The 15,226-nt window shown below is 39.6% G+C and overlaps 9 protein-coding genes across 9 annotated transcripts; 7 read left to right on the forward strand and 2 right to left on the reverse strand.

The window, feature by feature from the left end:
* Positions 1–635: 635 nt before the first annotated feature.
* On the forward strand, positions 636–869 carry V1514DRAFT_279275 (uncharacterized protein; the record flags this gene model as incomplete). Its single annotated transcript, XM_066925009.1, has 1 exon — positions 636–869. A coding segment is annotated over one exon (234 nt), but the record flags the coding sequence as incomplete, so codon positions are not given.
* On the reverse strand, positions 860–2,335 carry V1514DRAFT_329006 (uncharacterized protein). Its single transcript, XM_066927277.1, has 2 exons — positions 2,280–2,335; positions 860–2,074 (listed from the first exon to the last, which is right to left on the reverse strand). The coding sequence occupies exon 2, from the start codon at positions 1,910–1,912 to the stop codon at positions 1,001–1,003; it is 912 nt and encodes a 303-aa protein (XP_066783912.1). The 5' UTR covers positions 1,913–2,074; positions 2,280–2,335; the 3' UTR covers positions 860–1,000.
* V1514DRAFT_34934 (pyridoxal phosphate-dependent transferase) lies at positions 2,075–3,880 on the forward strand. The gene is made up of 3 exons (XM_066929366.1): positions 2,075–2,618; positions 2,676–3,487; positions 3,540–3,880. Exons 1-3 carry the CDS (start codon positions 2,199–2,201, stop codon positions 3,793–3,795), a joined length of 1,488 nt encoding a protein of 495 aa, XP_066783913.1. The 5' UTR covers positions 2,075–2,198; the 3' UTR covers positions 3,796–3,880.
* Positions 3,881–3,964: 84 nt separating this feature from the next.
* Positions 3,965–4,624, forward strand: V1514DRAFT_279224 (DAD family-domain-containing protein; the record flags this gene model as incomplete). The annotated part of the gene is made up of 4 exons (XM_066925004.1): positions 3,965–4,273; positions 4,329–4,386; positions 4,437–4,500; positions 4,558–4,624. The coding sequence occupies 4 exons, from the start codon at positions 3,965–3,967 to the stop codon at positions 4,622–4,624; spliced, it is 498 nt and encodes a 165-aa protein (XP_066783914.1).
* Positions 4,625–5,006: 382 nt separating this feature from the next.
* V1514DRAFT_329012 (transmembrane proteins 14C-domain-containing protein) lies at positions 5,007–5,678 on the forward strand. The gene is made up of 5 exons (XM_066927278.1): positions 5,007–5,044; positions 5,100–5,158; positions 5,209–5,273; positions 5,334–5,392; positions 5,451–5,678. Exons 1-5 carry the CDS (start codon positions 5,042–5,044, stop codon positions 5,574–5,576), a joined length of 312 nt encoding a protein of 103 aa, XP_066783915.1. The 5' UTR covers positions 5,007–5,041; the 3' UTR covers positions 5,577–5,678.
* A 91-nt stretch (positions 5,679–5,769) lies between these two features.
* Positions 5,770–7,912, forward strand: V1514DRAFT_329014 (RTC4-like domain-containing protein). Its single transcript, XM_066927279.1, has one exon. It carries the CDS (start codon positions 5,880–5,882, stop codon positions 7,647–7,649), a length of 1,770 nt encoding a protein of 589 aa, XP_066783916.1. The 5' UTR covers positions 5,770–5,879; the 3' UTR covers positions 7,650–7,912.
* A 1,137-nt stretch (positions 7,913–9,049) lies between these two features.
* On the forward strand, positions 9,050–10,089 carry V1514DRAFT_329017 (S-adenosyl-L-methionine-dependent methyltransferase). Its single transcript, XM_066927280.1, has one exon. It carries the CDS (start codon positions 9,167–9,169, stop codon positions 10,025–10,027), a length of 861 nt encoding a protein of 286 aa, XP_066783917.1. The 5' UTR covers positions 9,050–9,166; the 3' UTR covers positions 10,028–10,089.
* V1514DRAFT_329019 (WD40-repeat-containing domain protein) lies at positions 10,046–12,602 on the reverse strand. The gene is made up of 3 exons (XM_066927281.1): positions 12,076–12,602; positions 11,104–12,019; positions 10,046–11,046 (listed from the first exon to the last, which is right to left on the reverse strand). The coding sequence occupies exons 1-3, from the start codon at positions 12,535–12,537 to the stop codon at positions 10,124–10,126; spliced, it is 2,301 nt and encodes a 766-aa protein (XP_066783918.1). The 5' UTR covers positions 12,538–12,602; the 3' UTR covers positions 10,046–10,123.
* A 196-nt stretch (positions 12,603–12,798) lies between these two features.
* On the forward strand, positions 12,799–15,195 carry V1514DRAFT_329020 (magnesium transporter NIPA-domain-containing protein). Its single transcript, XM_066927282.1, has 2 exons — positions 12,799–13,698; positions 13,760–15,195. The coding sequence occupies exons 1-2, from the start codon at positions 13,043–13,045 to the stop codon at positions 14,961–14,963; spliced, it is 1,860 nt and encodes a 619-aa protein (XP_066783919.1). The 5' UTR covers positions 12,799–13,042; the 3' UTR covers positions 14,964–15,195.
* The last annotated feature ends 31 nt before the right edge of the window (positions 15,196–15,226 follow it).

A 15,226-nucleotide genomic window follows, 5' to 3' on the forward strand; every position in this document is an offset into this window, starting at 1 on the left:
GATGCTCTCCTATTCCGCGAGTTTTTTGCCCGTGCATCCATCAGTGCTTGTCAGTTATAGTTGTCAATGTGTTACTTTTTTTTACTGTTTATATCATGATTTACTGATTTAACGGTTGTTGATGTCTATAATCTTCTGTTTTTTTTTGTGTTTTTTGTATGAGTTTCGAAGCATTCATGAGGGCATGTCCTATTTTCTTATTTCGATATTATGAATAATACACGTCAGGGGCACCTAGTGTCCTAGTTAAGATAAAAAAAAAAAACGTAATTTTATGATAAAAGCTTAGTAATACAAGGTAATTGATATTAAGTTTTGTAATTTAAGAAAAATGAAATTATTACGATAAACTGTTTTACTTGCATATTAAATTTGTACCATGTTTTTGTTTAATGGTTTGCATTTCTGTTGTGTTGTACTTTGTTGTGTTGCATTTATTTTGTAAAGTATCGATCGGCCTGACGTTCAATCGAGCATATATTGTTGTAATAATTAAGGGTTTTGTCAGTTATAATCAATCATTAACTATAACAACTAGTTCAATAGTTGTAATATAAAAACTGGAATTTTTTTGTTTATGATACAATTATCATAAACGAATTCGAACAAGATTCGCTTAACGCAAGGTCATTTAGAACTCAACAAAGTCACGGGCAAAACATCACGGACCGTATAGAATCACAAGCATCGCGGTTGCGCAGAGGCTACATGCGACTGGCGTACGTCTGCGAACCAGACTGATTGGATCAAAAACCACTGCTGCGAAAGTACGACCCCTTAACAGCTCGAAGGCAATCAAAATGGTGAGTACTCTACGTTGCGGACTAAACGAGATTTTAGAAGTTTGTTATTTTAAAATGCTATATTAATTTATTAATTACGGATTCTCGGACAAAAAAAGTAGCGATGGATCCATGTGTAATTTATCAAACGATATAACTTAGTTATATATTAATCCGCTTCTAATATCAAAAATCAAACTTCTTAACCGCTTGTATATTCAGAAAATCTTGCTCTTAGCTTCCCGTTTTTTAATTGGCTGTTTTGATTTTTTGCTAGTGTGTGAGTAATCTGGGGCCCTGGTTCGGTTCACTGCTTCGTCCAAAATGTTGTCAAGCAATTGAAGAATATCTTTTGTAATTTGAGCATTTATTCCTTGGGTATCCAATTGGTTATTTCCTCCGTATATTTTTTTTATCTTGTTTTCTTGTAGCCGTGATTCGACAGCAATATTATCCGGGTATTCTTTGGTGCCCATATCTGAAGCGCTATTGTAATCAATAAACGACATGCTTGCACTTGCAAAGTCACCAAATAAATCGCTGTCGTCCATATTTCCAGTATTGAGACCTGATCGCAATGATTGAGTCTCAGAAAACAAAGACGATCTAATTAAGTTTGGCTCGCTCTTGCCAAAGAAAAGAGGCTGAACTGGCTCAATAGACATACTATCCGTCAATTCATCCATATAATCAACGCTTAATGACACCGGTCCTAAAGATAAAGATAATACTGAATCATTTAATTCAGCCTCGTGATTTGTACTTAAAGTCTCTCCTGATGCTGTTGTAGCTTCAGTAAAGTTGAGCGTCTGTCTAAACGCAGGATGCATTCTAATCATTGCCTCTAGTGACTCCAGTCGTCTTAACCTTGCATCTAGCATTGTAAACTCTTTCAAAAGTACGCGTTTGTCCGTAATTAGTGGTGAACCTAATGAAGTTATTTTTTCTGAAATAACATTTAATGCTTCTGCTGAGACTGGAGACTTAGGTTTCTGAACTTTTGGACTAACTGGAACCACTAACGGCTCATCGCTATTGTCCTTTGTCGTGTTTATTTCAATCTCGTCCAAGTCCTTTAAAAACTCGAAACTAGGTTCATCTGCCTGAAACACACTTCTCAAAAAGTTCATAGTTTATTGATATTATTCTACAGTTTTTGGCTGTATCTTGTTTCACCACATCAATTGTATTTGTTATCAAATGAGATTTCCGGGCCGTTTAGAACTACTGTGCGGCTTTGAAATTCTGTTTACTTCGTTAACGGGCAAGTTCTTTATTTTCAATTAAGAAACCTAAAGTATTTTCATTAGTCACTTAATACACTACTTCGCTTATCAACGGCTTTTAAGAAAATTTGTTGAAATTTAATGTTTTTTAAAACATTATTACAGGCCATTAAAGTCCAAAATAAGAACTATGGCTCCGCCTCACAAAATAACTGATGTTGAAACTGACCATGAGACTAAGCCAGGCCGTTTTTCCAAAGATTTTTCTTACCACTTATCTCGAGAATCAAAACTACGACAGAAAAGTCTTCTTAAAGAAGCAACCTCTTATCTTACGGCTGACCCTGAGTTGATTTCATTGGCTGCCGGACTTCCTTCATCACAATTATTCCCTATCGAAAAGATCACCGCTGAGGTTGTTATACCAAAGAATGCCTTTCACAGAACAGGTATTTGGGACCACGATGGTCTCTCTGGCATCGGTCGGATTAGTAAAGGAAAAACAGACATCGCAAACGGGAAGTCCAATTACGACCTTACCCGAGCACTGCAGTACGAGCAGGGAGCTGGCTCGAGCCAGGTTTTAACGTTTGTGAAAGAGCACATGGCTGTATGTTTGTTTGCCTTATTAAAATTGCTAAATTTTATGTGTTATTAATAAATGCAGCGCATTCATAATCCAAAATATTTAGATTGGAATTGTATTTTAACCGGCGGGAACACTCAAGGTATGGAAACGATTTTCCGAATGTTACTAAATCCGGGTGATACTCTTCTTTTGGAAGAATTTGCTTTTCCAGAATCGGTTGAAGGTCTTAGGCCGCTAGGGCTAAATCTTGTTGGCATTACGGTTGACGACGAGGGCCTGAGTGCGGATATATTAGAAGATACGCTTTTAAATTGGGATCTTAAATTTCCCAGTAAAAAGAGGCCTCATGTTCTATATACTGTTCCGACAGGCCAAAATCCCACTGGTGCCACAATGGCGTTAGAAAGACGGCGCAGAATATATGATATATGCGTAAAGTTTGATCTGCTTATTGTCGAAGATGATCCTTACTACTTTCTTCAATTATCTGAATATGTTTCTGGTTCTGATGACGTTAAAGTTCCAATTACATCAGAAGAGTTTATTTCCAGTCTAGTGCCTTCTCTTTTGAGTATCGATGTTGAAGGTCGAGTATTGCGGCTTGATTCCTTAGCCAAAATAATTGCACCTGGGCTCAGGATGGGCTGGATTACCGGCAATGAAAAACTTTTGGAAAGAATTGTCAGACACAATGAAGTTGGCTTACAATGTACTTCTGGTGTGTCAATGGCGGTTATTCATGGATTATTTAATGATACCTGGGGTCAAGAAGGATATCTTGATTGGCTCGTTAATCTCAGGGCTGATTACACGAGCAGACGAAACGCTATTGTCGGAGCATGTGAGAAATATCTGCCACGGGACGTTTGTCGTTGGGTGCTTCCTCAAGCGTAGGTCAATGATTTTGTTCAACGTGAGGTTACAATCTAACATATGTAATAGGGGAATGTTTTTGTGGATACAATTAGATTATACAAAGCATCCAGATGCATCGAAAGGAATAGAATGCGTCGAAACAGAAATATTCAAGCGAGCCCTGGCTAACAAAGTGGTAATTCTTCCTGGGGGTTGGTTCAAAGTTAACCCTGAGTACAGTGGGGCCTTTTTCCGTGCCACATATGCAGCTGCAAGTAACCAGGAAATGGACTCGGCGATTCAATGCTTTGCCAAAACGGTTAGAGAAAGCTTTGGTTTGTAACATCAAGCTAAGCGCATTAATGAACTTGACTGTATTTTTAAAATTTTCTTTCGTAATGTTACCCGGATTTGATTTGGTAAATTGGAAGTACGTGTCATGTACGTGTCATGTACATGCACGTATACTTGATTGTTTCTAAAGTGAGGTTTGTTTGTTTCCGAATAAACTAATGGCTCCAAAACGATCGGTCAAAGCAGCAGCGAAGGCGGCTGCTTCAGCAGTGTCTCAGAATGCGCCGTCGACGGAGGTTGATACCACATCAAATGTCAGAGGAGCAAGTTCCAGCAATCTCACAAGCAGTCTACCTCCGATCTCCAGCACACCTACGGCTGCAGATACAACGGCAATAATAAAACAAGCAATCAAGTCTTATATATCAAGTACACCGTTAAAGTTAAAATTGGTTGATGCGTTTTTACTGTTCTTGGTCGATGTTGGCATTTTACAATTCATATACTGTGTTATATTCGGAAATTATGTATGGCACTATATCCTATCAAGTCGTGATCACTATTTACTAACTTTGACTATAGCCTTTCAATGCGTTTTTATCAGGGTTCGCCGTTACAGTTGGTCAATTCGTTCTTGCCGGTATCGTGCTTACCAAGTCAACTATTATTTGCTCTGCTCACATTATCTAGCTTCTCTAAGAATACAATCGAATCCAGACAATGGAAAAGAATTTTCTTTGGTCACTCCTGAGAGGTTAGTAATTGAAAAAATAATTAGGAATTATATGCACTCTAACGATGTTAACTCAAGAGCATTCGCGGACTTTATATTTGGTAGCCTGATCCTTCATTTTTTTGCTTACAACTTCATCAATTAAAGTATATAGAATTAAAAAAAAAAATTATTAAATTACATTCTTATACGGTACTATACTTAGATTGATTGTATGATTTGATTTTGAAGTTAGGTATCTGTTATTGAAACGATTAAAGTGGTATGCAATGTATACACGATGTGATCATTTGCACCCACTAACATACGCAAAAGGTATTGCATATTGTTACATGATCAATGTTCATAAGCCAATTAAAATTATATTAAAATTAGTTGATCTTATATACGTTTGTCTTCCAAAAATGAATCGTCGTTCATATATTTGTAATCTTTTGTCATGTCGTGCAATGACGTTTAACCACAACCCTTATACTAATAAAATGACCCGATTAGCTCCCATGTCTGCTTTCCTTCGTTGTTGTTGTAATAATTGTAAATTCAATTGACCCCAGAATTGAAAATGGTAAAAGAATTCTAAGTTGACTTATTTTATAATATCTGATTAATTGTGTTTATAGGAACATCCAGCTTTCACACTTGCCGCTTTGTGCTCGATTGGAGGTGTACTGGGCTACGGGCAAGTCATTATGTTGTTGAGGCATAACTGATTGACTAACAATGATATAGTCGCAAAAAATCAATCCCATCTCTTTTGGGAGGACTTGGAACCGGAGCATTATTCGGAATAGCCGGTATTTTATGCCTTTTTTTTGGGAGGGGAACTAGACGGTTATGCTGACACTCATCATCAGGCTACCTGCTTAAAGAAAATAAGGAATATGGCATTCATGTGGCCTTAGCTGCTTCAGTTGTATGTTATGTTGAATAACTAACGGTTGGATTATTGATTTTTAACATTGAATTTCTAGCTTCTCACCGGTGCATCACTCCCTCGAGCCATCCGGCTACGAAAGCCGGTGCCAATTGGTCTTTCTGTTCTCGGGTTAACTGCGGGTGCTTATTATAGCAAGAAGTATTCCGACTATTATTTATGAACGCTTTCACAGTATCCATTGTGATTGTATAGTATTTAGCTAGCAACAAAATTTTCAAAAATATTGTATATAATAAAATCTCCAATAGACTCTCATATGAACTTAAATTCTGTTTTGTTCCTGAATTGACGTAGAGATTATTTGCGGCGGCATCTCGTTCCACGCGCGTGGTTTCTTATTTACACTTTAAAGACTGCGGACACTTGAATCTTATTACTTCCAATTTTTTAATCGCAACCTCGTATTATTTAAACCAAAAGGTTATATATTTAAGGGCAGGTTACGGATTTAACGAATATAAGCATGAGACGAGTTCAAACTCATCTGCCATCCCAGACCGCAATATCTCCTAAACGCAAATCATCAAGAGGCGTAAACAAGAACGAGGACGACGACAACAACAACAACAACAACAACAACAACGATGAGATCAGTTCTTTAAAACTGCAATCACAAAAAAGGGCCAAATCACCAGTTAAATATATAGCAACTACTCCGAGACTTTTTTCCGATTTGTTGCAGTCTCAAGGCCGAAGCGAATCAAACAATCATGCTAGCGCGAGCAGCGGTACATCCAAAACTATTCAAGGCCCTCCCAAAACAGAGTTCTCGCGGTACAAGGATCCCGTCGATGGGGGTGATTTTAACATATCATCGATGAATCACGTACGTGCCTCCTCGAAGTCATACAAGAGTGGCCGCCGTAAAAGACTTCAAGAGGCACAATACAGTCAGGAAAAGAAAGACCATGGAGATGAAGAAGATGAATTATTTAGTACTGATACTCAAGATCACAAAGATTTTAAAAATGAAGTTGCAAATATTCAGGAAATTATAAGCATGAACGCGTTACTCGCTAACCCGGTATTGTCCAGTCAATCAAGCGTTACCACAGAATTAATTAGTTTTTTGAGCAGCGAACCCGAAAGTGCACTTTTTGGTAAGCTAGATAGAGTTGAAGTGGAAAAACAGAATCAACGACAAGAAGAAGATGAAAAGTTTCTTGCTAGTTTAGATGATAAACTCACGTCTTGTCCAATGTGTGGAAATGTTTTGTCTAATCCGGTGCGTGAGCGATTTGAAAATTTAAAAGACACTCTTAGAAGATCTCTTGCTATATGTCGTGCACATACGAAAGAAGACGTTCTAATTACGGCGCAAAAACAAAACTATCCTACTCGACTTAACGAGAAAGATATTCTCCAACGGTCAGAAAAATTTACTGCTGTGCTTCTGCAAATCTGCAGGGAGGAAATTCCTTCAGTGATGCGTGATCAAGCCTATAGAATGGCAATGAAAAGCAAGGCAAACCGTGTAGATGCGCTTGCACAATTGCAGGATTCTGATGTGGATGTTACACCTGGCTATTACGGATTAAAAGGCCAAGAGATTATGACGCGCTTTTGCTTGTCCCAGTGCGATATGACATTAAAGAGAGAATGTATGAGACACAAATGGATTTCCAAGATTTCTGTTACGGGCTATATCTCTGCTGTTTTGGTTCCTGAGCTCGCAACACGACTAATTATGGAGGACCGACGCGTGAGTCATAATGAAGCAGAAGCAATTCGGATAGAGAGCTCGTCATATGGACGCTTGAAGTTTAATGAAGACGAGGATGGAAGTTTGGAAGAGCTAGACAGTGGTAACGAAGATGAATCCTGTATAGTAGAAGCAACACAAGAAGATATACTGGCGAGTTCAGATTCGGAACCAGAACCCGCAAGGAATAATTATAGATTAGCAAGATTAAAATCTCATACGCATAGGAATGGTAAAGACAAATTGAAAGATAAGTCGAACAAAGAGAAAAAAAAGAAAAAAGCTCTTGACAGTGATTTACCGTTTAACCATACCACTGGGAATACGGCCAGTGTGGCAACATTAAGTGGGCCAACGTTACAGCTATCGGATGACTCGGATTTTGAAGAAATAATGACACCAAGACCGATAAAGAAAGCCACTAGAATATCATCAAATGCTTCGACATCCTCGCTTACGCCTAGTCAAGAACTGGAGAAAATTGATGACTTTATGGCTGGGTTTGGAAGATTGCGGGATCAGCTGAGTTGATGGACACAAAATGATTATATATAAAATACTATATTTATTGTACAAATAATGCTTAAAATTATTTTCTATAGTTGCATTATTGCCTGGCTTGAAGTAAAAGCACTGCTTAATCAGCTTTAAGCTTTAGCCCGGAGAGCATAGATGGTGACTGGTAACTAGTACTTGCCGATTCAATAATTACGACAAGCACACAATGAACTTGAATAGATTGCTTTGGATATTCATTGTTTCAAACAAGTCCTTTTTAGTTCTCCCAGAATAATGTATAGCTGAGTATATGTTCAAGAATTAATTGTAAAAATTAGTAATGAATTATAACATCGTAACGTAGATGCTATGCGAGCGGTCAGACGAACCGAGCGGGCAGGTTTCACTGCTGACTCGACTAAAACCATAAATTACAGCACCACAACATTATAATAAAATTATTTTTTTTAAAAAAATAGGTTTCGCAACTAAAACAAATTATTTGGGCATCTGGGCGCAGTGTGTTCGGTACTACTGCACATGCTACATCGCCGAACACTCGGCTGTCCCTGTTGTCGATGACCCATATGCCCTATAAGATATTGACCCTCTTCTATGGTCAAAGTCCCTTCTCTTTGCAGGAAAGTTCGCTTAGCGCTCCGGCGCTTGCTTAAGGCATGGTTGGCCTCTCAAAGCATATTGATCTCAGACCGTAAGAGGCTACATGTGCATTATTGCTTTGGTCAGCCCATTCCCGATTACCAGGTTGTACAGTTTTCGCTCTGCCACGTCGATCGATACGTAAAACGACCATTGACGGGGTGATCACACCCATTTGAAAGCCAGCCTCATCAAAGTTATACAAATCGGCGTCTTGAATCCCGTACTTGGCCCTCATGTTTGCTACAAGCGAAAACCACGCGTTTATGTTATCCGGATCTTCGCAGAGAGTTCTCTGGTAGTCGTAAACACAATTAATTCGCGTCCTGAGCTCTGGTTGTCGCTAGACAAAATTAGAAGCCCAGCGCTTTCCGACGCGTCCCGCGTCGCGTTCCGCTAAGAGGACATTGGCCATACCTTCCACATCAATAAGCCGGAATAAAAATCCTCGCACATCCAGGTCCAAGACATACTTAGAAAAAAAATTCTCTTCTAGCTCTGTCAGATTCATGGAATTAGGACGGCAATCTTGTCGAGAGCGTTTGCCCTTAAATCGCTAACCGAGAGTTGTTCTTGAAACCCCATAGACCTTTGCAGCCTTTGAATTGCTTAATTTTTTGTCTCTTCTGATAGCTTGAAGATCCAATAGTATACTACTTTCAATTGAAAACGATTCCATTTTTTTTGATAGAGAAATGTTGTTTTAAGTAAAGGAGGTGTGGATTGGCATGAAACCTGGCCGCTCGGTTGCTCGCATAGCATCTACGTTATCACGTGTGCCGAGCTTTAGTGACGTGCCGTGCCTTTAGCAATGATGACGTTATTAAATACAGCTCGCGAGATGTGCATTTCATGATTATCCGAATTCGTGGCCGACAACTTCCCATACAATGGCGGCTTCGGTAAGGACAAAACATTTTGCTAGCTTTGCAATTGCTTCAACTGCAAGATTCTATTCTACAACAGTCCACCCGGTGTCATTATCGGCGTTTAATTCTAATCATGAAAACTATGACAAATACCGACCGACCCATTACAAGCCAGCTGTAGATTCATTGATCAGCCATCTGAAATTGAAGCAAGGCGACACCGTTATTGATCTTGCAGCTGGTACGGGCAAGTTTACAGAGCTGTTGATTCCGCACGGGTTTAATCTTTCAGCTGTCGAGATTTCAGATGGCATGCTTGAATCGTTGCGCAAGAATTTCCCAAATATCAAATCACGTAAGGGAAGCTCTTATTACATTCCAGTACAGGACAGCTCGGTAGACGCGGTTTTGTCTGCTCAAGCATTTCATTGGTTTGCAGATTTAAAATCATTATCTGAAATTCACAGGGTCTTGAAACCTAATGGCAAGCTGGGGCTTATTTGGAATTTTGATCCATCTGTGCCTGGAGAGGCTCCAGAATGGCAACGCAAGGTGGCAGAGCTTTGTTGGAAATATGACGAAGGGTTACCTCAATTTAGAAAATCTTGGTGGAAAGAAGTTTTCCAAACACCTGAAGCTGCAAGACTATTTAAATTTCCTTACCAGGAAGAAACACATTTTTGGACGTTCCAGGTCCCAAAAGAAAGTGTATGGCATCTTTGGGAAACTAAAAGTTACATTACCAAGCTGGATGACGTCGAAAAGTCTAAAGTTAAGGCTCAAGTAGATGATATAGTTAAAGAAGCAAAGGTAGACAGCCAAGGTTTAGTGGAACTGAGACTCGGCGTATATAGTGCCTGGACTACCAAGAAAATAGACTAAAGAAAGTGATGACACGAAGTCCATAATTTAATAAATAAAGATAATACAATTAATTGTCAACTGTATACACAGATAATTTACATTGCGTTCACTTCTCTATAATGCCCCCAAAAACGCTCCTCCGGCTAAGCATAAATTCCTCCTAGTAAATTGCACTTTATATACTGGCGTTTGTTTCGTCTTAAACACAGCCATTTGATCAGCGGTAGCAACCACCGGACCTGGCAATGTAGCTGTTGCAGCCGGGGTTCGCTTTGTAGCATCAACATTGCCAGAAATGCCATTGACAACTGCATTACTAGCAGAATTGATTTCTGTCGAAGTAGATGTTGTAGAAAGATTTGTGCTCAAATCGCCAATCGGAGCGGTATAGCCCCCTTTGGCATCCCATGCTCGAACACTGAAGTCAGCACCTGCACTAACTAACACGGAACCTTCTTTGCTAAACGACAGCGAATAAATCGACGTATTTCTATCATGTCCAAGCATTGTCTTTAACTTTCGTCCAGAACCAAGATCCCACATGATAATACTTCCGTCATCAGCAGCAGAAGCAAGTGTTCTTCCATCTGGTGAGACTGTCAGAGCCGAGACAGGAGCAGAATGCGTCAGCATAACTCTAACAGGAATGCCTTTCGAAACATCCCACATTCTACACGAGTGGTCACTCGAACCGGTCACAACGTAGGTAGAATTAGGATGGAACGTAACGCAATTGACATCTGAAAGATGACCAGCAAATATCCGAAGCGGATAGATGTGATCACAAGACCATAGTCTTGCAGTCTGATCATGCGATGCTGTTGCGAAGTAATGACCAAATGGAGAAAACGCAACATCCCATACAGGATGATTATGGCCTTTGTATGATACTAAAGCTGTATACGTATCTAATGACCAAAGTCGCGCTGTACGGTCTTCAGAGCAAGATAGAAGATATTTGTTGTCTGAACTAAATGAAACACCATATACTGGTCCCGCGTGCCCAACCAGTCGCTTGCTTGATGAAGGTACAGAGTCTAATTACCAAATTAAAAAAACTAAATGATATGTAGTAATGACACGTCCGTACTTACTTTTCAAGGCACTTCGAATTTTATCTCCCTTTAAACTCCATACTTTCACATAACTATCGTCAAACCCACCAGCAACCAAGGTTGAATCCTCTGAAAATTGAAGAGTATTCAGACCATCATACGTATTATGAAAAGTGTACATACACACACTTGGTAAGGAAGCTTCAACCGAGCCAATTTTGAGACGGTTCCGACCATCTTTTACGGCTTCAATTTCGGCCTCAACGTCAGTTCCTTTAAAAGGAGGTAACGGTAGAATATCTCTCAAAGGAGAATCCGAAGCATTATCTTCCTTATGCTGTTCATGAAACTCCTCCACAAGGCTTTTATTGCCAGGTACCTCAGGTATTAAGCTATTTGATGTTCCTGATTTTACATCTTCTTCTTTTAGTCGAAGTTCGACGTCTTTCGCCATTTTTTCGTCCAGCGGGAATTTACCCAACTTAACTAGCTGCTTATTAAACATTCCCTCCTGGCTTGTTAAATGGCCTGGGATGCCTTCATCTGGTCCAAGTGTTTGATTTCGATCATCATACCTATCCGGTCTGGTAGCTGTCACATTTGTGTCAATATATTGATTTATGAGTCGAATGGTGACTGGACCACCATTTCGTTCGTTATCATCTAAAAAATGAAGTAGTAGGTCAAATGTAGTGCGTGATAAATTAAGTCGGTACTTTTTGTTTCTGTATAGTTTTGCTGTTTCATTTTCTTGCAGATGATCAGGAAGAGTAAGACCCGATAGTAATTGAAGATCATGACCATGAAGTACAGTATGATCTAAAGAATATGTCACAAAAAATTTCTTTGCCAAAGTTTCCCTGTTATCTGACTCTTTTAGGCTTGAACCTTGTTTTTGAATAAGATAAAAATAAGTATGAACAAATACAGGAAATAAAAGCTTTCTCAATTCTGGCTAAAAAAATGTAAGCAACGCATAAAAAAAAAAAAAAACAATGTTGAATGACGAACCTTGAATAAATCTAAAGATGTCTCAATCCAGTCTCGCAAGGACACATAAGCTCGTATATACAACTTTGGATCATCAGTTGTGCTCTTAAGCGGCGCACTGCTGGTTACCGTTGAAGTAGGTCCAGTAGGAGTGGGTGCATGAGGGTTATAGCCTTTGGCACTCTCCATTCTCAACATAGCTTCGGTCTTCGAATAGCCTTTCTTCCCAAGATATTCCAAAACAATTCTATTCAGATCGGCTTGTGAAAACTGACCCGTGGGAATAGCTGCTGAACTACTGTTTCCAACAGAGGTAGTTGAGCCTTGCCCAGGTTGGCCAGATCCTGGTGGTACACCAGCCATGCTACCATTGCCTGATGAGGTCGCAGTTGGAGTTGACGGGTACTGAGGACGCTGAGACAACCCAGTGGGAGAGGAAACCGCACCACTCGGACCAGGAGTCAAAGGTAGCTTTGGTGGCATCAATGAATTGACCGCAGCTCGTTACTGATGGAATAGCTGTAAGATCTGATCCTCGTTTGCGACGCGCAAAGCCGAGTATGTGAGATATGTATACGGAAGATTGAAACAACAAAGTACCTGCGCAAACACTTACGCAGTTAACGCCCTAAACAACACATTTCACTATCTTTCTTCACACGTGAATTCTTACATAATTTGCCATTTTCCTGGAGTAATAGAGTTGCAATCTATGCTACATCAAGTTAGTACTGCCATGATGATGGAATGCGGAGCCCGACCAGATAAACGGGAAGACAGCACATATAAATATAAATATATATATATACATTATCTGCGATTCAAGTTTTATACAGAGACGAACTGTACTGCATTGGGGTTGAAAGAACGGCTCGAACCTTTGAACGGGTACAAAGTGTTCATTATTAGAGCTTTTTGTGTTGGATATTTACTCACAATCTGTCCGGTCTCGAGCTAATAGAACTTTGCAAAAGAAATTAGAGAAGGCATGATTACTGCATATGATAATTTAGATGACGATATCCCAAGTCAGCATTCATCTTCTCTTGTTGGAATAATAACTGCAATTGTGGGAAATATCATTATTAGTATTGCACTCAACCTACAACGATATGCACATCTAAAACTAAAAAGAGAGCAACAAGCAGACCAACAGTTGGCTGGTAATTATAATAGTATCGCTTCAGAAAATGTGGACCGTATTTACGATGCCGACGACGACGATTATGCCGAGTCGGGTGAGGTTCTGACGACCGATGGCGAAGCGCGAATAAATCAGCTGTCTTCTCAGCGAGACTATTTTAGTGAGGTAGCGGGTCGGTCAGAAGCGTTAGAAAGTTTTAAAAACTTACCTTCCACTCTTGAGTCCCCTTCATATGACAGTTCGTCTGTCTCAGGAAGTGTCAATAGTTCAGATGTTAGACTTACGAAGACAAGCGAGACTGGTACACAATGGCAAAACGGCAGGAACAGTTCTAAGCAAACCCGAAAAGGAAGAAAATTTAAGAGGAAAAGGGTAGTTCAAAGATCTGATACGGCCCATTCTATCGCAGGGTCTGCAACAAGCACGACCACAGAAAATGCTGACAAACTACCAAAGTACATGAAGAGTAGTTATTGGTGGCTAGGCATAGCCTTAATGATGTAAGTTTTATTTTTCTTGAATGAACCAAAAAAAAAAAAAAAAAAACTCTAATAAACATAGTGCTGGTGAAACTGGAAACTTTTTGGCATATGGATTTGCACCTGCTTCCATTGTATCACCATTGGGAGTCATAGCTCTCATCTCTAATTGTATAGTGGCGCCAATCTTTTTTCATGAAGAATTTAGACTTCGTGATTTTTTTGGTGTCCTGATTGCAATTGCTGGGGCAGTCACTGTTGTTTTATCTTCCAATGCTACCGAAGAAGTTCTTGACCCGCGTCTCATCTTGTTAGCCATATCCCAACTTTCATTCCAAATTTATGTTGGAATTACAATTGTGTGTATGACAGTGCTGAGTATCTGTAGCAATAGGTTTGGTGATCGTCTTATTTTTATCGACATTTCACTTGTTGCTCTTTTTGGAGGCTATACAGCTTTAAGTACGAAAGCGGTTTCAAGTTTTATTACATATTCACTCTCGCGAGCATTTACATATCCCATCACATACATTTTAGTTTTAATTCTAATACTTTCGGCAATTTTGCAAGTGAAGTATCTGACTCGAGCACTTCAGCGTTTCTCATCAACGCAGGTTATTCCTACTCATTTCGTTTTTTTTACATTATCGGTTATAATTGGATCTGCAATCCTCTATCAAGATTTTGATGGTGCAACCAATCAACAGTTAACCAGGTTTTTTATTGGCTGTGGGCTGACATTTGTCGGAGTATACTTAATTACTTCAAAACGGGCTGTGGATGAAGTATCGAACACGTCAGCTCCCGCAAAAGATGCTGCTGTTAACGATGATGAATTTTTCTCGACTGTTGCTTCTGTTAATTTAGACAGGTCATCTGGAGCAAGGACTCCAACATCATTTTACGACGAGGATGAGGATGCTCATGAGATCAACGATCCTTCTGCTGTTGAAGCTAGAGTAAATGCCTTTTCTTATGCAATCAACCGTGCCTTACCACATACTTCAGAGACGGCAGCACTTCTTTCATTAAATCCTTCCTTAATGTACAGCTCGAGCCCAGGCACATCGTCTAGGTCATACGTACCTGGAACAGCGGGTGTAGGTTTGATTGTGGACTCTGTAGTTCGGGATAGGATGAAAAGTTGGCATCGGCAACAGCAACGACAAGGCGGCAGAAATCGCCGTAGAATTATTGCAGAACCGGCAGTGATTGATTCACGATCTGCGCCATTATATCGTTCTCGAACAGGTGGTGGTGAGAGCACGGATGGCCGAGAAGAATAACATATAGATTAGATATAGACGAGGTATTAGAGACGTACATAGGGAATTTATAATATAGATTTGGTAGATTGGTTTTTGTTACAATAGTAAGTTATTTGTTCAGGTGCAATTAGTTGGTTTGGATTGCAATTCACATCCACATTGAAAATGGTAAAACATTTGTAGTCAAAACGGAAGCAGTCCTGGCTTAAAATAACTAATACTCCATGGTACACCAATCAATGACTCTGACACATCAATTACTTATTCACTATGCAAATATT

Source organism: Lipomyces japonicus (genome assembly GCF_038497905.1).
Source record: "Lipomyces japonicus strain CBS 7319 unplaced genomic scaffold V1514scaffold_14, whole genome shotgun sequence".
Taxonomy (NCBI): Eukaryota; Fungi; Ascomycota; class Lipomycetes; order Lipomycetales; family Lipomycetaceae; genus Lipomyces; species Lipomyces japonicus.

Coding starts and splice junctions, on each gene's coding strand:
- V1514DRAFT_329014 (XM_066927279.1), top strand. CDS start 5,880: ATGAGACGAGTTCAAACTCATCTGCCATCCCAGACCGCAATATCTCCT.
- V1514DRAFT_329012 (XM_066927278.1), top strand. Junction 5,159..5,208: donor GGAGGTGTACTGGGCTACGG/GCAAGTCATTAT, acceptor ACAATGATATAG/TCGCAAAAAATCAATCCCAT. Junction 5,393..5,450: donor TGGCCTTAGCTGCTTCAGTT/GTATGTTATGTT, acceptor TTGAATTTCTAG/CTTCTCACCGGTGCATCACT.
- V1514DRAFT_34934 (XM_066929366.1), top strand. CDS start 2,199: ATGGCTCCGCCTCACAAAATAACTGATGTTGAAACTGACCATGAGACT. Junction 2,619..2,675: donor TTGTGAAAGAGCACATGGCT/GTATGTTTGTTT, acceptor TAATAAATGCAG/CGCATTCATAATCCAAAATA. Junction 3,488..3,539: donor CGTTGGGTGCTTCCTCAAGC/GTAGGTCAATGA, acceptor CATATGTAATAG/GGGAATGTTTTTGTGGATAC.
- V1514DRAFT_329017 (XM_066927280.1), top strand. CDS start 9,167: ATGGCGGCTTCGGTAAGGACAAAACATTTTGCTAGCTTTGCAATTGCT.
- V1514DRAFT_329020 (XM_066927282.1), top strand. CDS start 13,043: ATGATTACTGCATATGATAATTTAGATGACGATATCCCAAGTCAGCAT. Junction 13,699..13,759: donor CTAGGCATAGCCTTAATGAT/GTAAGTTTTATT, acceptor TAATAAACATAG/TGCTGGTGAAACTGGAAACT.
- V1514DRAFT_329006 (XM_066927277.1), bottom strand. CDS start 1,912: ATGAACTTTTTGAGAAGTGTGTTTCAGGCAGATGAACCTAGTTTCGAG.
- V1514DRAFT_329019 (XM_066927281.1), bottom strand. CDS start 12,537: ATGCCACCAAAGCTACCTTTGACTCCTGGTCCGAGTGGTGCGGTTTCC. Junction 12,020..12,075: donor CATCTTTAGATTTATTCAAG/GTTCGTCATTCA, acceptor ACATTTTTTTAG/CCAGAATTGAGAAAGCTTTT. Junction 11,047..11,103: donor AATTCGAAGTGCCTTGAAAA/GTAAGTACGGAC, acceptor TTTGGTAATTAG/ACTCTGTACCTTCATCAAGC.